Source organism: Xenopus laevis, chromosome 5L (genome assembly GCF_017654675.1).
Source record: "Xenopus laevis strain J_2021 chromosome 5L, Xenopus_laevis_v10.1, whole genome shotgun sequence".
Taxonomy (NCBI): Eukaryota; Metazoa; Chordata; class Amphibia; order Anura; family Pipidae; genus Xenopus; species Xenopus laevis.
In genome coordinates, this window is record NC_054379.1 from 103,964,454 (window position 1) to 103,989,458 (window position 25,005).

The following is a 25,005-nucleotide window of genomic DNA, read 5'->3' on the forward strand; positions in this document are numbered from 1 at the left end:
AAACATTCACAACAAAGGGTAAATGCAGGGGATTGAATACTTATAATCTCATCATCTACCTCCAAGAACCAAACATGGAGTCGTTTCAGTTTCCCAGTTTGCCTACAATGGGCAAAATATATGCTCAGCACAAGCTTTATTCACTGAAATCATTGAAATCATGTTGAACAATGTGGTATATTGCCCCTTTAATTATTCTGCACTGTTACTAAATTGTCTCTAATTTTTGGTAAATTTGTCATTTGATTTTTGGTTATTGTATTTCAACTATAGACAAGATGATTTTTTTTGCAATATCATTTTGTGTTCTGATAAGGTCTCTTAGATTACTCAAATTAAATGAAAAGAAAAAGAAAATGTAGAGGCAGATAAATAAATTTTCCAATGGAACTTCCGGTCCAAGCTTGCACAGTAAAGTGAAAGCTGAACTGCCCTTCGCCCCAGATGAAAGAAGAGGAATAAGATTGTTTTGAATCAGCTTCTACGGAAGTATCTCAGGGTGGTGGATTTAGTTTTCTGCTAACATTAATCTATTCTTAGAAACATTTCAGTTGCTATTAGTGGTTTATGAGTATTTTTTTAATATTATTTCATATTAAGTTATGGTTCCACAAAACTTCTAGCAACCAAGCAGACACATACATTCCAAACTGCAGACATGACTAACTAAGACAAATTCTGCCCACATGGCATGAAAGTTCTTTTTAAGGTGAATCACAAATATAAAAGATTTTGAGCCTCCTGAAAGCAAGTATGCCATTGTAAAGACTGACATTTACTAAATCAGAAAAAAAGATGTTACATTGCCTCAAGCCTAAATATGTTTTCAATAATTAATTGCAAACATATTTTAAAATGTATGTGTAAATAATGTTCTCATTTTGTCCCTTAGATCAACAGCAATATTCATGGTCACCTTCTCCGCAGTTCAATGAAGAAAAATATTCGCCTGCCCTTAGGAGCATGAAAGGATTATCTGGTAGTCGTAACCAATCGCAGCTATGCTCTGGACATACATGTGGTCTAGCATCTTCTGAGGATTGTGAACATGTGCATGACCATGTCCATCATGGGCAAGAGCCTAGGCAATCATATCTCCTTAGCCCGACTGAAAGCTGTCAAATGGACCATCACCGTTGTTCACCACGGAGCTCCATTCATTCAGAATGCATGATGATGCCTGTGATGATGAGTGATCACATGTCAAGTAGCACTTTTCCCAGGATGCACTATAGTTCAAACTACGATACCCGGGATGACTGTACTGTGACACATACTAGTAGCAGTAAAATAAATAGAATTCCAGCAAATCTGTTGGATCAATTTGAGAAGCAGCTTCCTCTACAAAGGGATGGATTTCATACCTTACAATATCAAAAGGCATCCACCTCTGCTGAACAACGAACAGAAAGCCCAGGGAGAATAAGACATCTTGTTCATTCTGTTCAGAAACTTTTTACAAAATCTCATTCTTTGGAAGGCTCATCAAAAGGAAATGTGAATGGTACAAAGGGAGACAGCCGAGATGATCACCATCATAGTCACTACTCAAAGCATAGCAAGAGGAGTAAAAGTAAGGAACGAAAGCCTGATAGCAAGCATAAATCTGGGATGACAGGTTGGTGGAGCTCTGATGATAATTTGGACAGTGATAGTACTTATCGAACATCTAGTGTAATGAATAGGCATCATGCTGATCACATATCTCATTGTTATCCTGAAAATCTTCAGGGCCACTTTGGAGATCTTTCCCTAAAAACATCTAAAAGTAACAATGATATGAAATGTTCTGCATGTGAAGGGCTGTCCATGACACCTGAAGGTAAATTTATGAAAAGGAGTTCCTGGTCTACGCTTACTGTAAGCCAAGCTAAAGAAGCGTATCGCAAATCATCATTGAACCTGGATAAGCCTCTAGTTCATCAAGAAATCAAATCTTCCTTGCGACCATGTCATTACCTTCAGGTAAGGTTCTGGCTCAAATGACTTTCTAACCTAATGTATTTGTTTGATAATGAGCTAAATAGATAAAAGAAATCAAAGAGGGTTTTAAAATGTATAAATGGTAAGTCAAAATATCTTGTGAAGCTCTGAACTATTTGTTATACATACAGGTATGGGATCTGTTATCCAGAAAGCTCTGATTTACAGAAAGGTAATCTCCCATTTTATCCAAATAATCCAAATTCTTAAAAATTATTTCCTTTGTCTAATAATAAAACAGTACCCTGTACTTGATCCTAACTAAGAGATAAATAAGCCTTATTAGAAGCAAAACCAGCCTATTGGGTTGATTACATTTTTACATGATTTTGATTTTAAGGTATAAAGATCCAAATTACCGAAAGATATACTATCCCTGGTTCGTAGCATTCTGAATAACAGGTCCTATACCTTTATTTCTTTGTTAGAGTTCCATTAAAAAATGCATTGGTTTTATAGGTACAGATGCAGCGCTATCTGACTAATGATTTCTCAAGCTATTCCAAATAATTCGATTTTTCTGGACACCCTCACCTTCTGGTTTCCTATGGTGTGTTTTGTCTAATGGATATATTAATAATGAAAATATACAGTTCTTTATATGCTATCTTGCTTTGTTTTTCCTGGCTTTTTGAAGGTATTTCAGCCTTGAAACAGACTCCATTAATTGACTCTTGGGGTATGGCCTAATGACATTGAAGATGTTGGTGGCTCAAAATGGCAGCTACAAGTTTATGCACAAAATGTAAGCACAATTCAGTAGGAAGGTTTTAGAATATAATATTTTACTTTAGGGTAAAATGTATGGTGTATATCCATAACATTGATTTTATGAGATAATTTAGCATGTACACCTTTTAAAAGAAAGCTATACCCCCAAAATGAATACTTAAGCAACAGATAGTTTATATCACATTAAGTGGCATATTAAAAAATCTTACAAAACTGGTATATATGTTTAAGTAAATCTTTTACATCTCTTGCCTTAATCCACCATTTTGTGGTGGTCTGTGTGCTGCCTCAGAGATCACCTGACTAGAAATACTACAACTTTAACTGTAACATGGAGAAGTGTGGAAGCAAAAGACACAACTTTGTCTGTTAATTGTCTCATGTGACCTAACATGTATGGTCTGTTTGGTTTGTTTGTGTGCACCGTGAATCATACAATCCCAGGGGGCAGCCCTTATTTTTTTTAAATGGCAGTTTTCTATTTATGATTACCCAATGGCACATACTAATAGAAAACTATATTATTGTGAAAATGTTTATTTATATGAAGCAGGGGTTTACATATGAGCTATTTAATGCAATATCTTTTTTATAAAGACCTACATTTTTTGGGGTATAGTTTTCCTTTAATTAAAGTTTGCCTTACATCAGAATATCTATTTGGCAAGGTCATCAAATGAGCATTTTTTGACCCAATTTGTCCACTCATGCTGGCCCAAACTGGCTCATCTGAACATCTGGCGATTGGACCCATAATTAGACCATAACAAGGGCCTATGGCGACCCTGGCTTGCTATGGAATGAATTGGCAGCTAAAATCTGCTTGTGTGTGACTGGCTTAAGATATACAAATTAGGCATCTGAAAAGAGAACTGTAAAAAGTACATACATGATGGTGGCACAGTTGTTAGCATTGTTACCTTGCAGCACTGGGGGTCATAGATTTGACTCACTTGTATGTCCTTTTGGTGCTTATTTGTTTTCTTCAGTTTGCTAAACTCTTTGGTTTGTGTTATATCTAATAAATGACAATTTTGTAAAGCTGAAATTGAAAGTATCCACAGTTTAATTCCTGTTCTTACAAGCACAAGCAAAACAAATCACCAGTCCCCCTGAGAACCTCTCCATTTGTAAATATATTACTATAGTAAACTGGAGAAGCTATCTGAAACCACATAATGGTATGGGGAGATAAAAAAAACATTTGAATGAATTATAAATACAGTATACTGTCTTTAAGGAGGGGTGATTCATTCCCTTTTTTATTAAAAGTATAAAAAAACCCGTGAGCAGTGAACAATGTAAGGTTAGTCCTGTCTAACAAAATACAGGAATTTGTTCAAACAAGTTTAGCCCTTTAGGTGTATATTCACAAAGCTCCCAATAAAAAGTGTGAATAGGCTGATCATCTTATTTGTACACTACATTGAAGCTTATGCAGTGAAAAAACTTACCACCTAGTTATGCAGCATGTGATTTTGTTTTAAAGCCAAAAAATATAGAAACTACACTTTGTGTGCCTCTGTAGTAATTAGTTTGGAGGCTGAAGTATGCACCAGAACTTTTTAATATTCAGCCCTACATCACTGATGTTTGCTTGTAAAAAAGAAATGAAGGAGAATCTAGTAGGCAGATGTTCCTCATGTTTGATCTAACTTGAAAGCCAGGCTGATAATTGGCAAAATGTTGAACCATAGTATCTTATGATTTACTTGACAAATGAAGCTCTATTTGGTTAGCAAAATATCTGTTAAATATGTGTAAGGGCAGTTGACACAAGGATTGGTTGGGGGATCTTGCAAAAGAAAAGCCATTGGGAAGAGATTCAAAGTAAGCTTACGAAAAAAATGCAGGGTTTAGACATTGAGAATGCCTTACAGTGAAAGGAGGCAAAAAGGAAAGAAGATAGATGAAACAAGGGTTCAATTTTTGTCTTCTACTTGGTAAGGTCAGATGTTTATGCTTCCATCTTTTCTCCATGGTCCCTTTATTATTCACTGTTTCGTATTCACTGTTTCGTATATGACCTCACACTATGCCTCCTTAGGCTATGGGCACACAGACTGAAGGCGCCGGCTGTTGTCAGCCTGTGTATTTCTGCAAGCTGGGAGAAGCAGATCTGCTCAGTGTCCCTGCTCTATTGATTTGAATCTGATCAGCCTGTGTGGGCTCACATACAGTGGACCTGAAGCTGCTTACAGCTGCCGCTTCATCTCTGTTAGGTACATTTCATTTGGATGAAAAGTTTGAACTCTATAACTCTTTTTGCAGCCTAAATTACTGTGCTACTATTTTACATTCATCTCCTAATATTTCCATTACACACGCAAAACTAAAAGAAGGGAACATCTTTAATTTACCTTTGTATGGCACCAAGGTTGAAATGATGGAAGGGAAGGTATAACAAAGTAAGAAAATATAGAAAATATAGAATTAGGGGGTAAAGGGGTATATATGAGCACAAGAACCATGAAAGAAATAATGCTGCTGAAAGCATAATGCAATAAAGAAAAATAGCAGAGGGTTAATGAAAATGGAAAGAGGAAAGATGGTAGGTGGGGGAGAAAAAGAATAGCTTAAACAAAAAGTTAAAAAAAAGACTAAACACCTGTATAGAGAGACATGGGTAAGAACAGAAATATTTGGTTATGGCTTTCCAATGCTGCTGTAAATCTTTTTACAAAAATGTTGACTGTTTGGTTTATGTACAGAGCTGCAGCATTACTTACATTACATAAGTGCATCCTTCCAGGCTCAAGTCAGATAATACGTTTAGTTGTGAAATACACCCCCATTAACAGAAGTAAATCATGCGGTGTCTCTCCGTTCTCTGTGACTTTGCAATAGCCAGCAAGAACAACAACATTCCACTCTTGGAGTGTTGATGATTGGCAAAACAAGAGTAGCAACAAAAATAAAATTGCTGTAATTTTACACTTTTTATCCAAGGTACATTTTGCATTTTACGTCAAAGGTTATAATGTATCATTTTGACATGCAGTAACAGCGAAAACTCATTTCAGTCTTAATCATAAAAGAATTATGTTTTACTTTCTCCATATGAACCACAAACATTAATTCTGAGGTACAGGTACGGGATCCATTATCTGGAAACCTGTTATTCCAAAATAGCTCCAAATTAATGGATGGCCATCTTCCCTAGACTCCATTTTAACCAATAACTCAAAATTTTAAAACCATATTTCCTTTTTCTCTGTAATAAAAAGACAGCATCTTGTACATATTCCCATCTAAGATATAATTAATCCTTATTGGAGACAAAACAATCATATTGTTTTTTTTTAATGTTTAGTAATTTGGTAACTGCATATCTTTTTAATGTTTTACACTTATTTTCTAAAGGAGCGAATAGAAATCTGTTCACTGGATGCATATTGTCAGTGTTTCTTTTGCACTTTTATTGCCAGGTGCCTCAAGATGAATGGGGAGGGTACCCATCAGGTGGCAAAGATGAAGAGATTCCCTGTCGGAGAATGCGAAGTGGAAGTTACATAAAAGCCATGGAGGAAGATAGTGGAGACTCTGATACAAGCCCTAAAACATCTCCTAAAATATCACCAAGGCCAGAGCCTTTGTTAAAATCAGTCGGACAGAGATCCCACATGGATGTTCAGAAGTAAGTGTTCTTCTGCTCACCATTTATCTAAACTTATTATTGCTAAATAGTAAGCCTAATACTTAGCCATTTGATATGTCTGCATAAATTCCCTGCTGAGTATTTTATCACTCCATACTGTTAGGGGTAACATATACTCACAGAATAATAAACTTACCATGGGTATTTCATCAGTACATTTGTGCATAGAAAATGAACAAGATTTTAATGTCTGTAAAGGGATGGACATACTGTAAGTAATTTGGGGACAGGGAATCTAGAACCAGGGGAGATATGTGCCAATGAGGCAGGTTAAGCAACTTGCCTCAGGCGGTAGCACCAACCAGTTCTCAGGGGCAGCAAAATGGCACTCTTCATAACTTAACTAACAAATTTCTGTTTTTTAAAAATATTAAATTCCAGTGCAGAAAATGCTATTGTGGGGAGCAAGGGGGGCAGCTCCTGGTAGTTAATCGCCCTTGTCTAGAATTCTCAAGATGTTGATGTGCTGCCTTAAACTGCCATGATTTTGTACGTTTGCACCCTGCCCTGCATTGAATTGCCAATTGCAGAGAGAGACTGTATAATGCCCCATGAATACAGTGTTGCCTGCAGTATATTCAGGTTCAGTGGTGGGGGCACATTATTGTCATTCAGACACAGAAGTTCAGGAGTGCCAGGGGGCACAGGCTGCAAGAAGTCCACATACCTACTACCAGCCTTATGGCACAAGCAGGGTCAGACTGGGCCAGTAAGACACCGGCAAAAAACCTGGTGGGACCCAGCCCTTGTGGGCCCTGCTGACCCAGACCTGCTCCCTGGCTGGAAAACCCTGGGTGCTGTCCTCTGACCTCTCCACCTGGCCACAAAAAGGAGGGGGGTTGTAGATGTGGTGGGGCCAGGGAGACAGAGAGGGGGTTGGGGTTGGGGCCTCTGAGGAGCAGCCCCCAGTCCGACACTGGGCATAAGTGTTTGTGTCCCAGGTCATAGTAAATGACCACTACTGTGTTTTATGGCATGAAGGAACCTCAGACTGATGGCACATCCTAATTAGATACAGTTCTAACCACTAAGTTTCTTAGTAAATCCACTCTGTTGCTGAATGTTTTACAGAAGATATTTAGTTCTACAGAAGAAAATGTATATGAATATAATAAAGAAGATATATTTTTGTATTGATTTGTTATTGATTATTTCACTAGGCATATAGCTATCAACACTATAATGCACTCAAGTGGTTAGTTTCAGATGACTGAATCTCTGATAACCCACTAGGGGCCAGACACATTTGAAAAATTATCCTGGATAGCAACAATTCCCCGTGGCAGACTGCTCTTATGAATTGGGCTGCTTATAAACAGTTTTGAATATATGTCCAAAAAGTAATTAACCACTACAATGCCCCTTGCAAAGCCAATGTAGAAATTATTGGAAATTAAGCATTTAAATCATAGCCAGCCTACTCTATGACCATACTGTATGTGCGGTAATAGACATCTGGAGTCAGGCACGTTGCCTATGAAATCACACAACATAAACTATTGGGGGAATGTAATAAAAGTCGTTAACGGAAAAAATGTTTGCAATGAGAAAAGTTATGCCTCTGTGCGAATAAATTTTGCTTTGCGCGAATTCAGTATAGCTTTTGAGAACCCGGAAACTGTTTACCGACCACTTCCGTCATTGGAAGACCGTTTGCAAATTTTATGGTTTGCACCAGTGTGCAGTGAATGTAATCAAACTTCTTACTGAAAAAGTTGTTTGGGGGAATGTAAAAAAAGTCGAAAAGTGCAAAAGAATTCGCACCAATAAGAATAAAAATCCACATCTTGCAATGTAATATTGTTCCTTAAACTGTTATTACATTGAGAATTTTAATTGCACATTGCAAATTTTAATTACGTACTCTTAAGAAGAGCTTGAGGGTGTCGTAATATTTTGGAGAAAACATAACGACTTTATCAGTAAGACGTTTTATTACCAGGGGCGTAACTATAGAGGAAGCAGACCCTGCGGTTGCAGGGGGGCCCAGGAGTGTAGGGGGCCCAGTGAGACCCTAATTAATTAGCAATTTTAATATATCTTGGTAAAATAGGCCAACTTATAAATATTTTGGGGCCCTAAATTGAATTTGCTATGGGGCCCAGTAACAACTAGTTACGCCACTGTTTATTACATTTACTGCGCAAAAAGCTATATTGAATTGACGCAAAGCAAAATTTGTTCGCACAAAGGTATAACTTTTCGCTTTGCGAATAGTTTTTTCGTGACCGACTTTTATTACATTCCCCTGGTTATGTTTGCTCCAGAAGATTACTGGGGGAATGTAATAAAAGTCAGTAATGGAAAAAATATTCGCAATGCAAAAAAATGAATGCCTCTGTGCAAACAAATTTTCCTTTGGGCAAATTAAATATAACTTTTGCGAACCCGGAAACTGTCTAGCGACCACTTCCGACAGTGGAAGAAGGTTTGGGAATTTTATAGTTTGGGCCATTGCACAGTGAATAAAAGTGTAATAAAACTTTTTTATGTTTGCTCCAAAAGATTACGACACCTTTAAGCACTACTTAAAAGTGGGTAATGCCCAATAAAAATTCGCAATGCACAATGAAAATTGCATTTCAATAACAGTTTAAGGAAAAATATTATATTGCAAAATGCAAATTTGTATTCTTATTTGTGCAAATTGTTTTGCTCTTTGCGACTTTTATTACATTCCCCCATATGACACCTTCAAGCACTTCTTAAAAGTAATTAAAAATTGGCAATTTAATAACAGTTTAATGAAGAATATTACTTTGCGAAATTAGACTTTTTTGTGCTAACGGTTTTGCTCTTTGCAACTTTTATTACATTCCCCCATATGACTTCATTGTGGTGCAAAATAAATTTTTTTGTATTGGTGGTGATATGAGCCTTGTCACACTGATCACCCTTCTACACTTGATTGTAACATAATAACTGCACAGCAGAAACCTCTCAGCTGTTTAGAGTTTTATGTAAAGCTGTCAAAACTTTAACGTTATTTACAGCTCGATTGTTCGTTTCCTTTACATACCAGAAAATAATTCAGAAATGAAAAACTGAGCTGATGAGTGAGTAAAACGACTGAAAAAGTAGAGAATAAAAAGCACTCCAGTTGCCAATTAGATGAAAAATTGTATGAAGTATTTATTGATCTTTAGGTCATTGAATCAAATGCCCCATCCGCTTATAAAACTAGCAGTGCTGGATGGGGGATTTGTTGTTGATTATCAATCAATGCTTTACACAGCGTTTTCATTTAATTGGTACCTAGAGGGCTGTTTCTCTTGGCTTAGAGAATAAACATTTGTGTATCTAAAACAAGAAGCTGACAAGTCACAATCGCATCAATCATTTAACTTGTATAATATGTATCAATGCATTAAATAGCAGCATATTTAGTGTGCGGTATATACATTCCAATCCCCAAGTTTATGAAGAAGAGAACAAGATGTGCATCCAGCTACAGCACAATCTCCTACTTCCCGCCCCTGATTGACAGGAAGTGAGTGAGGAGAACTGAGAGGGGAGGGGCTGAGGGCTAAGGAAGCAGAATCAAGCCACGAGGGGGGAGAAGTATGTGCAAAATGCAAAAATGTTATCACATTACAATACATATGAAAGTCAATTAGACAAGTATTATCATAAGAATTAATTCAATATAGTAAGTATTACAATGCAGGTACATACCACCTTGGTGCAATCACAGGCTAAAGGAAGCGGATATACTGACCAAGAAATGAGAATTACCCCAATGTTTTCGGCTAAAAGCCTTTTTCAAGGGAAGTTCTGGTATATTCTGCTAAGTTTACGCTTTAAATACCTTCTAGATTCAAGCTCTGACTAGCTCCGTTTCAGCACTTCACTTTTCAATGTAGTGATGTCACATCCGCTATCATCATATCAAGTACTTAAATCTAAAAAAAAAAAAAAACAACTGGACTTGCTGAGTAATCAATGAAGATGTTTCACTACTCATCCGAGCAGCTTCTTCAGTTCCATTGACTGGTGTGGGAAGTTCTCGGCATATAAACTCTTCTACTAATCCAATCATAATGGCACATTGTAACTTTTCAAAGTGGTGACATCTGAAGAAATTCACAGAGGTGTTGATACTCTGTAGTTACTGTGATAGGATTATCCAATGTGTCATGCAAATGCTAGAGACAGGTGTTACTTGTGAGAGTTGCATGATGGATGTGTGAAGTGTTCTGAAACCGCCGGGGTACAGATGTTAGAACAGCATTGTATGTAGCAGACAGGTGGTGCCGAAGGCCCCCGCCTCTGTTCAGGGATGGTTTCTCCACCTTGACATGAATCGCCTCTTTCACGCCTCGTTCAAACCAGCAGTCTTCTTTATCCAAGATTCGGACCTTGCTATCTTCAAAGGAGTGTCCCTTGTCTTTTTGGTGTAGAAAGACAGCTGAGTTTTGCCCTGTAGAGTTTGCCCTCCTATGCTGAGCCATTCTCTTGGTGAGCAGTTGTTTTGTCTCCCCAATGTATAGACCTGTGCACTCCTCGCTACACTGGACTCCGTAAACCACATTGCTTTGTTTTTCTTTTGGTGTTGGATCCTTTGGGTGTACCAGTTTTTGTCTCAGTGTGTTGCTAGGTTTGAAAAACACAGGGACTTGGTGTTTGTTGAAAATCCTCCTGAGTTTTTCTGACACTCTAGCTACACATGGGATGACTATGTTTCGCCTACTATGTGTCTCCGGCGGTTATTTCTATTGGTGTTCCTGTTGGGCTTGGTTGCTGCTGTTTTGACAAAGGCCCAGTCTGGGTAGCCACACGCTTTCAAAGCTCCTCTATGATGTTTTTGCTCTTTGTCTTTGGACTCTGTATCAGTTGCCACACATTCCGCCCTGTGGTGTTGCGTTCTAATGACACCCAGTTTGTGTTCCAATGGATGGTGGGAATCAAACAACAGATATTGATCCGTATGAGTTGATTTCCTGTATACTTCCGTCTTCAAGTTACCCCCCTCTTGGATGCATATCAAACAGTCCAAAAAGGCAAGTTTGTTCTCGTGGACATCTTCCCTTGTGAACTTGATGTTATTGTTCACTGAGTTAATGTGTTCTGTAAAGGCCGCCACTTCATTGGATCTGATTTTAACCCAAGTGTCATCCACATACCTGATCCAGTGACTCGGTGCAGTTCCCTGGAAAGTAAGTAAGGCCCTCCTTTCCACTTCCTCCATTTACAAGCTTGCTACAATGGGAGAGACTGGAGAACCCATTGCACAGCCATGTTTCTGTCTATAAAAAAGGTTCTTGTACTTGAAATATGTGGTGATAAGGCACACATCTAGCAACAAACAAAGTTGGCTATTTCGAACTACTGAGCATGCTTCTGCCCTGGGAAATTTGATGATAGAAGAAGCAGGAAGAAAATTGCATTGTGGTGCTCCCTGTAAGAACCCGGGCCGGTGCAGTTTTCTTCTGATAGGAGCACCCACAATACATTTGTATTATTACTACTGTATATCCAAGCAAGTATTATCCTGAACTACCTGAAATAAAAAGTTATTTACAAACTTGCTAGCTTTTTCCGACTTGGCTTCCCAATTACTCCAGTCAACCAATGAAAACTGAAGTCATCCATAATACAACTTGACCTAGTTATGAAGCCTCTTCCATTTGTAAAAGTAGCTAGGCTTCATGCCTTCCCATTCATACTGCTAATATTCTTAGTAACCTTAAATTCAGCTGATACCTCTGCCCATAAGGCTTCCACCTCCCTCACTCACCCTGTGCTGTCTTTGGTAATGTCTTTAGTGGATGTCTTTAATTCTGACTTTACATAAAGAAAAACTTTTCCCTGACCTCACTCTTTAAGGTCCTTCATCTACCATTAATTGTATAAGTGACAGTATATACCAGAACAGCTGGGTCATGCCCAGCATCACCTAAGAACTTGTCTACCCGATCAACCACATGCCAAACACTGGGAGACTGCAAACGGTTTGATTGTTTAGGACAGATTACCCTGTCTGGTTTCCTAATAATTGAATCTTCCCCCTCTAGAAGTCTTACTCCTTAGTTCACACTGCCATCATCCTGTAACAACCTGGCAAATCTGTTTCCCCACACTAGGCAAACGTTTTGAGTGCACCGGTAACTTAGCCTCACCCTGGTCCCCCCATAACACTATTTGACTAGGTTAGATCCTGCTTAGTGAGCAAGAGACTCCTCACAAGATTGGCAATCAACTTCAGTATGCACATTTGCTGCTCTAGAACTCTAACCACAGCTTCTAAAGCAGCAATTGGCTTACATGCACTCTAGAAAAAGCAATCTGGAACTTCTCTTTCAAATGAACATACATACATGTGCACTGTCAAGACCTTGTTAGCTCTTATCACAGTTACAGTGCATAAAAGAGGAAAAAATTAGAACAGGTTATAACAACATTATACTGTGTTAAATTCCTTTTTTTAAAAAAATTCAGCTATAAGAGACTAAAGAACACCTGGTTACAAAGCGGCTAGCTACAGCCAGGGTGCACCAGAGAATCCCTACTACTCAACTACTCAATTACCACCCTACTTAAAACTGAGGTAAATCTAACTGCAAAGTATCGCAGCTTCTGGAAACCTTGCTGCAACCCTTTTAGCCACACCAAAATGTGTAATTTCGACCTAAAAAAATTAAACCACAACAGTATTTAAATAAACAGCGGGGAATCAAAGATACTTATCCTTTTTTGTTTTTTTATATATTACAATATAACACCCCTATGGCCATAACAAACAAACATCTAATAACCAGTCCAAGTGTATCTTGCATCCTAGCTGGTAAAGTGTATTATCAAAAGGGAGGAATACATTAGCAGAACTCACTGGGTAAAACCAACAGGTGAGAAGAACATTATCAAAAAGCATTAGAGTTGGGGGCATGTAGTGAGGAATATTGGCTATCTATCAGCCTTATTCCACATCACCACATTTGGAGGGAGACTTTTATTGCTCAGTCCTTTATTAATCACATGATGTACAGTACTTGATATCTTATTAAAAATGGTTTAATCAATCGGGCACTGTCACCACTCTATGTTTTAGAAAATAAGCACAACATGCTTAAAATCTAGTGTTTTTGAATGAACTGGTAGACTCATGGCTTCTGCACCCTGGTCAGTATCATGTTCTATTGGTGTGCAGGGTTTATATTATTGAACCAGTATTTCTTATCTGTCTCCCAGTTCTGATGTACAGTATATGATGGCACTAGATTTTGGTTTGAAACTGCCTGTTCATACTTTTTTAGAGGGAAACAAGTCCAGCTGATGTTTTGCTGGATTACTTGCACCTTCTTTTTGCTAATAAGCTTTTTTTTGAGGTAGGCCCAGACTGGCCTGTGGATTCTGGCAAATGCCAGATGGGCTGCTGTATGATGCCATAGACAGTCACTATTTATTGGGCCAGTGGGGGACTGTTTAGGCCTCTGCCTGCTTGAATCTTAAACTCAGAATCGTGTGATGTGGCTTCAGTTTTCCCTGGAACTTACATTAGTCTTTCGGTACTGATATTTAAATAGATTCCACATTAGAACTCTTTGGCTGTTGCCATGATATTTTAGGGCTTGCAGTGATAGACTGCACCACAATTGGGCAACTTAATTTAATGTTTGGTTAGATGTTCCCACCCATGCACAGGAATTGATGGCTGAAAGCAATAGGTACTATATGATATTTTAAAATACACACAACTTTGAATGACAAATGTAAAGTATGTAATTTAATCCAGAGATTTTATCTCTATAGTCCGTCCGGTCTCCAGAAAATGAATAGAGATGGAGGACTGGATGGGAGATTTTGTCTGAGGCAGCAGAATAACCTAGACTGCCTCACTTTGCAAATCTCTATCAATGATTTGCTACATTCTGTTATGAGTAGAGAAGCAAAGGTTTATTTTTATGAATGAAAAGGCGTAAAGCAGGGATTCCCCTTCCAACCAAAGGTTTGCTAGTAAAACTGTTTATTAATATTAATACACAACTTGTTCCAATTAAATATAATAAATCAGATATATGATAAGAATAATGACAATAACGTATAAGATAATATATTATAAGGGGATAGGGAGCCAGTGAATAAATTTTACTTTTAAAGGAGAAGGAAAGGTTAAAACTAAGTAAGCTTTAACAGAAAGGTCTATATAAATACACCAGTAAGTATTGCTGTTCTGATCCCTCTGAAAAACAGCATTACTTTCCTTCTATTGTGTACATATGGGCTTCTGTATCACACTTCCTTTGTTTAGCTTAAACCTCCAAGGCTTGGGCTTGAGCATGCTCAGTTTGCTCCTCTCTCCCTTTCCCCCTCCTTTCTTCCCTGCTGTAATCTGAGCCCGCAGCTATGAGTGATTAGGGAGAGACTCAGGCAGGAAGTGATGTGCTATGTTTTGGTAGCCGAGGATGAGTAGAGTATAACAGTGCTTTATTAGCAGGCTCATGCAGCCATTACAGTGACATCAACATGCCATTTGTATAAACACCACATGATGTTACACCAAGCTAAAATGGCAGCTGCTATCCTAAAAAAAAAAGAGCAATTTTAGAGCTGTTCACTCAGGTATGGTGAAGCATTCTACAGAATAAACATAGCATTTGTGGTTAATCCATTGGCAATAAACTGCCTAGGTAGCTTCCCTTCTCCTTTAATGCTTAAATTGAATAGGATAATTAGGGTTGTTCTCAGAACTAAAGGCAAAAGATTACCCACCCACAGTAATAGGTCATCATTAATTTCTTTTTTTTCTTTTATTGCTCACCAGGAAGAGAAGCTGCATTTTGTGTAATAAAATTCTCAGTAAATAAGTGGGTGCTTTTTCATTCATCACGCACCCTATTTCCAAACATATTTATTTACTTTGGCCAAGTGCAGCTGGGTACAGACTTTGAATGATTTGAGTAGGATTCTTGATAATCATACATTGCTGTAATCATCCTTGATTATCCCTGAATCTTTTGAATTCATATCAGATGTTCAGATAAGGAAGCATTTAATTGAATACTGATGCATTAAATGAAGAAAACTAAAGCCGAGTGGAACAAAGAATGGCAATGTACAGGGAATGGGATTTCTTATTACATTAGTCTCACTAAAATAGGGAGGGAAAGACACTAAAAAGCATTACAAACATGTGACTGTTAGATAATTGTAGCCAAATGCTGTTTATCATCAGTAAATACATCTAGTAACATTGCACTAAATGAATTAACTTAGTAACTTCATTGAGGTAAAAAAAAGCACAAGGCAGAGAACAAGTGTAAATTCAATTAGATCTCTAATAGAAAGATGTGGCAGTGACCTGGCAGCCCAGGGCCTGTTTTATACAATGAATGTGGGAACTGACTGCAAATACCAGATCCTAAATTCCCATCATCTGCCAGTTTTTTAATTGACAGCTGACAGTAAAGAAGGAGCTATTCCAAACAGTAAGACATGGTTATGAATATTAGCTCTAGCTGAAACAAGGACGTTGCTAGTTGGATTTAGTTAATGTCAAAATCTGTTGGAACATTTCATTAATTTCTTTTTACTAGTTTTTATTGTTAATAACATTGAAGAGGAAAAAAGGAGGCTACTTAATTTCAGGCCTCTTGAAAAAAATGTTTCAATATTATAGCAAATGGTGCTCAGCTTTTAGTTACTGAAACTCATACTTTACTGGTCAGTGGGTAATCGGAATACAGTTGACTTGGCTTCTTGATTTTATCGCAATTGATTTAAATTGTCATATCTGAACAAAGGGGCATGTTTACTAACATTGGCGATGAAGAGTCACAAGTTAGAAAACAAAAGCAAAGATCTGATTGGCTGCTATGGGCAACATCTTCAGAGATATTTATCTCCAATGTTAGTACATAGTACACTCTACTATAATAGGATATTCTCATATTTAAACTAAGGATTGGTGGTGCTATAGGAGTTCACCACCAGGCCAATAGCGTTCGCATCCTATCACCAGGTGACTTTTCTCTCTGGCGAATGGTCATTACTCCACAAATTCACTAAGATGCACATTTTACTGAACATTTGCTTCACCACCTCAGACCAGGCGAACTGATAAAACTAAGCTACCTTCCTATCTTCCTTAATCTTAACCTTTTTTTAAAGCAGGATTGCCTTCAAAAGTCCGAACTATTAAAGATTTATGTGTGAACAATTTTTTAAAACTAATATGAGGGGCATGCCACATTTGTTTAAGGGTGGGCTCATGTCTAGGGCATTAGAGGGTCTCTTCTGTCTTTATTATGGCTCATTGGACATTTGTTTAAAAAAGTGGCCACTTCAATCATTTGCACCAACATTATTAATAAAGACATCCATATGACTTTTAGGTACCCGTCCTATTCAAATTAACTTAAGACAAGAGTGCTAGCGAAGTTTTTCTAAGGCAGAATTAACGCTAGCGAAAACTCACCCAGTAGTGGTAACGAATCTGCGCCTGGCGAAGCGGCATGGAGCGGTCACTGGCAGTAATTCACCCGTTACTGAATTTGCCCCTTAAGGTATGAAGATCCAAATTATGGAAAAATCCGTTATCCGGAAAACTCCAGGTCTCGAGCATTCTGGATAATAGGTCCCATATGTTACAGAAGAGTGAAGGGTAGCACCTTCCATTGATAGAGATATGAAAACAATAATAGGTCCCATACCTGACAATAGACAAGGCTTAAGAAAATACTGTAGCAATTCTTAACTTGAATTCGTTTTTGCATGGTGATGACCCTAATTGATCTGTAAGACAGTTTTCCTGATACAGGTATGGTATCAGTTATCCATTAACCCATTATTCATAAAGCTCTGAATTATGGAAAGGTTTTCTTCCATAGACTCCATTTAATCCAAATTTTTTAAAAATGATTTCCTTTTTCTCTGTAGTAATAGAACAGTACCGGGTACTTGATCCGAACTAAGATATATTTAGCCCTTATTGGAAGCAAAACCAGGTTTATATTTTGTTTAAGTGATTTTATAGTAGGCTTAAGCTAGGAAGGTCGAAATTATGGAAAGATCCGTTATCCAGAAAACCCTAAATTCCAAGCATTCTGGATAACAGGTCTCATACTTGTACTTGTACAATATACAAGGCATATATTTATATGTATAATGTTATCAAGGATTTCTTCTAATTGTAGGTAGGGATGTAGCGAACGTCGGAAAAAAAGTTCGCGAACATATTCGCGAACTTGCGCAAAAATGCGAACGGTTCGCGAACGGTTCGCGAACCCCATAGACTTCAATGGGAAGGCGAACTTTAACATCTAGAAAAGACATTTCTGGCCAGAAAAATGATTTTAAAGTTGTTTAAAGGGTGCAACGACCTGGACAGTGGCATGCCAGAGGGGGATCAAGGGCAAAAATGTATCTGAAAAATCTGCCTGTGTGTGCTTGGAAGAGATAGTGTAGGGGGAGAGCTGTTAGTGATTTCAGGGACAGATGATAGTAAGTTTGCTGGCTAGTAATCTGCTTGATACTGCTCTGTATTGGAGGGACAGAAGTCTGCAGGGATTTGAGGGACATTTTAGCTTAGGTAGCTTTGCTGGCTAGTAATCTACTGTTCTCTTTAAACAACTGCCATACGTTGACCTTGTAGGCATTGTTTGCCCAGTTTTTTTGGACGCAGCCACTGAAGCACAGTTGCCAGAAAAAATATGCCATATAAATGCTGAAAATAGTCATTTTTCGCCATACGTTGACCTTGTAGACATTGTTTGCCCAGTTTTTTTGGACGCAGCCACTGAAGCACAGTTGCCAGAAAAAATATGCCATATAAATGCTGAAAATAGTAATTTTTCGCCATACGTTGACCTTGTAGACATTGTTTGCCCAGTTTTTTTGGTTGCAGCCACTGAAGCACAGTTGCCAGAAAAAATATGCCACATAAATGCTGAAAATAGTCATTTTTTGCCATATACGTTGAGTCAACGTATGGCAAAAAATGACTATTTTCAGCATTTATATGGCATATTTTTTCTGGCCTCTGTGCTTCAGTGGCTGTGGCCAAAAAAACTGGGCAAACAATGCCTACAAGGTCAACGTCGTTGACCTTGTAGGCATTGTTTGCCCAGTTTTTTTGGCCACAGCCACTGAAGCACAGAGGCCAGAAAAAATATGCCATATAAATGCTGAAAATAGTCATTTTTTTGGTCACAGCCACTGAAGCACAGTTGCCAGAAAAATTATGCCATATAAATGCTGAAAATATAAATTTTTTTGGTTGCAGCCACTGAAGCACAGAGGCCAGAAAAATTATGCCATATAAATGCAGAAAATAGTCATTTTTTTGGTCGCAGCCACTGAAGCACAGTTGACAGAAAAATTATGCCATATAAATGCTGAAAATATAATTTTTTTTGGTTGCAGCCACTGAAGCACAGAGGCCAGAAAAATTATGCCATATAAATGCAGAAAATATGCATTTTTTTGGTCGCAGCCACTGAAGCACAGTTGCCAGAAAAATTATGCCATATAAATGCTGAAAATAGTAATTTTTTTGGTTGCAGCCACTGAAGCACAGAGGCCAGAAAAATTATGCCATATAAATGCAGAAAATATGCATTTTTTTGGTCGCAGCCACTGAAGCACAGTTGACAGAAAAATTATGCCATATAAATGCTGAAAATATAAATTTTTTTGGTTGCAGCCACTGAAGCACAGAGGCCAGAAAAATTATGTCATATAAATGCAGAAAATAGGCATTTTTTTGGTCGCAGCCACTGAAGCACAGAGGCCAGAAAAAATTAAACCAGTAGGGTTTGCACCCTAGTTTGTAACGGTGGCGGAGGGAGGAGGAGGACGCTAAAGGACAGCTGTGTGTGGAGTCATGAGGCTTGAAGAGAAGGACAGCTGCATAGAAGTCAGAACAAGTCTTCCGGCGTGCAGTAACCCTCCGAGATCCACCCCTCATTCATTTTAATAAAGGTCAGGTAATCGACACTTTTGTGACCTAGGCGAGTTCTCTTCTCAGTTACAATCCCTCCTGCTGCACTGAAGGTCCTTTCTGAGAGCACACTTGAGGCTGGGCAAGACAAGAGGTTCATGGCAAATTGTGACAGCTCTGGCCACAGATCAAGCCTGCGCACCCAGTAGTCCAGGGGTTCATCGCTCCTCAGAGTGTCGATATCTGCAGTTAATGCCAGGTAGTCCGCTACCTGCCGGTCGAGGCGTTCTTTGAGGGTGGATCCAGAAGGGTTGTGGCGCTGCCTTGGACAGAAAAACTTTTGCATGTCTGACGTTACAGACTGGCCAAAGGGCTTTGTCCTTGCAGGTGTGCTCGTGGCAGGATTACTGGCACCTCTGCCCCTGGAATGTTGATGAGTTGCTGAAGTGACATCACCCTTAAAAGCATTGTACAACATGTTTTGCAGGCTGGTTTGTAAATGCCGCATCTTTTCGGACTTGTGGTATGTTGGTAACATTTCTGACACTTTATGCTTGTACCGAGGGTCTAGTAGCGTTGCGACCCAGTACAGGTCCTTCTCCTTAAGCCTTTTGATACGGGGGTCCTTCAACAGGCATGACAGCATGAAAGACCCCATTCTCACAAGGTTGGATGCAGAGCTATCCATCTCCGCTTCCTCATTATCAAGGACTGCATCATCCACGGTCTCCTCCCCCCAGCCACGTACAAGACCAGGGGTCCCCAAAAGGTCACCACTAGCCCCCTGGGAAGCCTGCTCCTGTTGGTCCTCCTCCTCCTCCTCCACAAAGCCACCTTCCTCCTCTGACTCCACTTCTGGCACCTCTCCCTGCGTTGCAGCAGGTGCCTGGGTTCGTTCTGGTGATTCCGACCAGAAATCGTGCGCTTCCAGCTCCTCGTCACGCTGGTCTACAGCCTCATCTGTCACTCGTCGCACGGCACGCTCCAGGAAGAAAGCGAAGGGTATTAGGTCGCTGATGGTGCCTTCGGTGCGACTGACCATATTTGTCACCTCTTCAAAAGGTCGCATGAGCCTGCAGGCATCGCGCATAAGCACCCAGTAACGGGGGAAAAAAATCCCCAGCTGTGCAGATCCAGTCCTACCACCCAGTTCAAAAAGGTACTCGTTGACGGCCCTTTGTTGTTGCAGCAGACGTTCCAACATAAGGAGCGTTGAATTCCAGCGAGTCTGGCTGTCAGAAATCAAACGCCTGACTGGCATGTTGTAGCGCTGCTGAATGTCAGCAAGGCGTGCCATGGCTGTGTAGGAACGTCTGAAATGGGCCGACACCTTTCTGGACTGGGTGAGAACGTCCTGGAATCCTGGGTACTTGGAGACAAAACGTTGGACTATTAAATTTAACACATGTGCCATGCAGGGCACATGTGTTAAATTGCCTAGTCTCAACGCTGCCAACAGATTGCTTCCATTGTCACACACCACTTTTCCGATCTGCAGTTGGTGTGGGGTCAGCCACCGATCGGCCTGTGACTGCAGAGATGACAGGAGTACAGATCCGGTATGGTTTTTGCTTTCCAGGCACGTCATCCCCAAGACAGCGTGACAACGGCGTACCTGGCACGTCGAATAGCCTAGGGGGAGCTGGGGGTGCACAGGTGTGGAGGAGGAGAAGGAGGACCCAGCAGCAGAGTAAGAAGAAGAAGAAGACGAGGTAGAGAGCGATGGAGGAGTAGAGGTGGTGGCAGAACCGCGTGCAATCCGTGGCGGTGACACCAACTCCACTGTTGTTGTTGAGCTACCCATTCCCTGCTTCCCAGCCATTACCAAGTTCACCCAGTGGGCAGTGTAGGTGACATACCTGCCCTGACCATGCTTGGAGGACCATGCGTCAGTAGTCATATGGACCTTTGGCCCAACACTAAGTGACAGAGATGCGGTAACTTGGCTCTGCACATGTTGGTACAGGTGTGGTATTCCCTTTTTAGAAAAAAATTGCGGCTGGGTACCTTCCACTGCGGTGTCCCAATTGCTACAAATTTGCGGAAGGCCTCAGAGTCCACCAGCTGGTATGGTAAAAGCTGGCGGGCTAAGAGTGCAGACAAGCCAGCTGTCAGACGCCGGGCAAGGGGGTGACAGTCAGACATTGGCTTCTTACGCTCAAACATGGCCTTCACAGAAACTTGGCTGGTGGCAGATGACTGGGAATGGGAACAGGTGGTCAAGGTGGAAGGCGGAGTGGAGGGTGGTTCAGACGGGTCAAGGAGAGCAGAGGTAGAGCAGTAAGATGCTGGACCAGAAGGAGTGTGGCTTTTAGTTTGCCTGTTGCCTTTGAGGTGTTGCTCCCAAAGTGCTTTGTGCTTGCCGCTCATGTGCCTTCGCATAGAAGTTGTACCTATGTGGCTGTTGGGCTTACCAAGGCTCAGTTTCTGACTGCACTCATTGCAAATTACAATGCTTTTGTCAGAGGCACACACATTAAAAAAATCCCACACTGCTGACTTTTTGGAAGTGTGCGATCTGGCGGTAACAGTAGAAGTTGGCGGAGTTGGCGGTATTGGCGGCAATGGCGGGTGCGTTGGCCGGCTGAACACAGGTGCCGATACATGTTGTTGCCCTACAGATCCCTGCGGGCTGTCCTCCCTGCTTCTTCTAAGTCTTATTCTCCTACTGCCTCTCTGACTCTCCGTCTCTCCATCTGAACTACCCTCCTCTTGCTCTCTTCTACTAGGCACCCACAAAACATCAATCTCCTCATCATCATTCTCCTCAGATGCATCAATTTCTTCTGACACATCACAGAAGGAAGCAGCAGCGGGGACCTCCTCCTCATCACTCATTATGTCCATCTCTATCGTGTTCTCTGCCAGAATTAAATCTGGTGTAAGGTCCTCATCTCCTTCATCTTCTTCTGGCAATAATGGTTGCGCATTACTCAGTTCAAGAAACTCATTGGAAAATAACTCCTCTGACCCCAGTGAAGAAGGGGCACCGGTGGTGGAGGAAGTGTTACGTGGGGTGGCCATAGCAGTGGAGGATGAGGAGGATGTTGTGGTAAAGTTAGAAACGGTAGAGGATGGGGTGTGCTGTGTAAGCCAGTCAACTACCTCTTCAGCATTTTGGGAGTTCAGGGTCATTGGCTTTTTAAAACTGGGCAATTTGCTAGGGCCACAGGATTGCATAGCAGCACGGCCCCTAGCACGGCCTCTGCGTGGCGGCCTGCCTTTGCCTGGCATTATTTTTAAAAAAACAACAACAACAACAAAAACTCAGTTGGTTTTTCTGGAAACGATAATACACACAGCTAGATGGCGGGTTGAAGAAAACACTGTGCAAATAATGCCTACAAAGTCAACGTATACACTACTACAGCGGTGGATACGGATTACGTAAAATATATGAATGCTGCTTGAAAAAAAGTAACTCAAGTGGTTTTTCTAGAGACGATAATATTATCAATATTTAGACAAAATGTGAACAAGGTCACACAGCTCGATGGCGGGTTGAAGAAAACAGTGTGCAAATAATGCCTACAAGGTCAACGTATACACTACTACAGCGGTGGATACGGATTACGTAAAATATATGAATGCTGCTTGAAAAAAAGTAACTCAAGTGGTTTTTCTAGAGACGATAATATTATCAATATTTAGACAAAATGTGAACAAGGTCACACAGCTCGATGGCGGGTTGAAGAAAACAGTGTGCAAATAATGCCTACAAGGTCAACGTATACACTACTACAGCGGTGGATACGGATTACGTAAAATATATGAATGCTGCTTGAAAAAAAGTAACTCAAGTGGTTTTTCTAGAGACGATAATATTATCAATATTTAGACAAAATGTGAACAAGGTCACACAGCTCGATGGCGGGTTGAAGAAAACAGTGTGCAAATAATGCCTACAAGGTCAACGTATACACTACTACAGCGGTGGATACGGATTACGTAAAATATATGAATGCTGCTTGAAAAAAAGTAACTCAAGTGGTTTTTCTAGAGACGATAATATTATCAATATTTAGACAAAATGTGAACAAGGTCACACAGCTCGATGGCGGGTTGAAGAAAACAGTGTGCAAATAATGCCTACAAAGTCAACGTATACACTACTACAGCGGTGGATACGGATTACGTAAAATATATGAATGCTGCTTGAAAAAAAGTAACTCAAGTGGTTTTTCTAGAGACGATAATATTATCAATATTTAGACAAAATGTGAACAAGGTCACACAGCTCGATGGCGGGTTGAAGAAAACAGTGTGCAAATAATGCCTACAAAGTCAACGTATACACTACTACAGCGGTGGATACGGATTACGTAAAATATATGAATGCTGCTTGAAAAAAAGTAACTCAAGTGGTTTTTCTAGAGACGATAATATTATCAATATTTAGACAAAATGTGAACAAGGTCACACAGCTCGATGGCGGGTTGAAGAAAACAGTGTGCAAATAATGCCTACAAGGCCAACGTATACACTACTACAGCGGTGGATACGGATTACGTAAAATATATTATGGCTGCTTGAAAAAAGTGACTCCGGTGTTTTTTCTGGAGACGGTAATATTATGGATATTTAGACAGAATGGGAACAAGGTCACACAGCTCGATGGCGGGTTGAAGAAAACAGTGTGCAAATAATGCCTACAAGGCCAACGTATACACTACTACAGCGGTGGATACGGATTACGTAAAATATATGAATGCTGCTTGAAAAAAGGGACTCCGGTGTTTTTTCTGGAGACGGTAATATTATGGATATTTAGACAGAATGGGAACAAGGTCACACAGCTCGATGGCGGGTTGAAGAAAACAGTGTGCAAATAATGCCTACAAGGCCAACGTATACACTACTACAGCGGTGGATACGGATTACGTAAAATATATTATGGCTGCTTGAAAAAAGTGACTCCGGTGTTTTTTCTGGAGACGGTAATATTATGGATATTTAGACAGAATGGGAACAAGGTCACACAGCTCGATGGCGGGTTGAAGAAAACAGTGTGCAAATAATGCCTACAGGGCAAATAATGCCTAAAAGGTCAACTTATACACTACTACAGCGGTAGTAAAATAAAAAAAAGTAAAATAAAAAAAAATGAATATTAAAAAAAAAAATTAAAGTTGGTGCTGCTGAACTACTAGGAGCAGCAGATTAGCACACCAGTCCCACTCCCCAACACTGCTAGACTAATAGCACTGGGCTCTTATAGTAGTAGTAGTAATAGTAGTAGTAAAACAACAAAAAAATAAATAAAAGCAGTCCTTACAAGGACTACTGTTATTGCAGCAGTCAGCAGATGAGATCAGAAGCAGGACAGCTGCCCACTGCAGCTACATACAGAGCACTGCAGTAGAAGGTAGATTACTAGCCAGCAAAGCTACCTAAGCTAAAATGTCCCTCAAACCCCTGCAGACTTCTGTCCCTCCAATAACAGAGCAGTATCAAAACGATTACTAGCCAGCAAACTTTCAACTGTCCCTGAAATCACTAACAGGCAGCAGCTCTCTCCCTACACTATCTCTTCAGCACACACAGGCAGAGTGAAAAAACGCTGCAGGGCTTCGGTTTTTATAGGGAAGGGGAGTGGTCCAGGGGAGAGCTTCCTGATTGGCTGCCATGTACCTGCTGGTCTGGGGTGAGAGGGCAAAAAAAAGCGCCAACAATGGCGAACCCAAAATGGCGAACGTCGCGCGACGTTCGCGAACTTCCGGCGAGCGCGAACACCCGATGTTCGCGCGAACAAGTT

The 25,005-nt window shown here is 40.1% G+C and overlaps 1 protein-coding gene across 2 annotated transcripts in view; it reads left to right on the forward strand.

Annotated features, from left to right (window-relative positions):
* LOC108716937 (disks large-associated protein 2) overlaps positions 1-25,005 on the forward strand; it is a 159,275-nt gene that overhangs the window by 70,867 nt on the left and 63,403 nt on the right. For both annotated transcript variants that reach the window (XM_041563199.1, XM_018263536.2), the window contains exons 2-3: positions 893-1,965; positions 6,144-6,352. In XM_041563199.1, the coding sequence (XP_041419133.1) occupies positions 893-1,965; positions 6,144-6,352 (1,282 nt within the window). The remainder of the gene's footprint in view (positions 1-892; positions 1,966-6,143; positions 6,353-25,005) is intronic.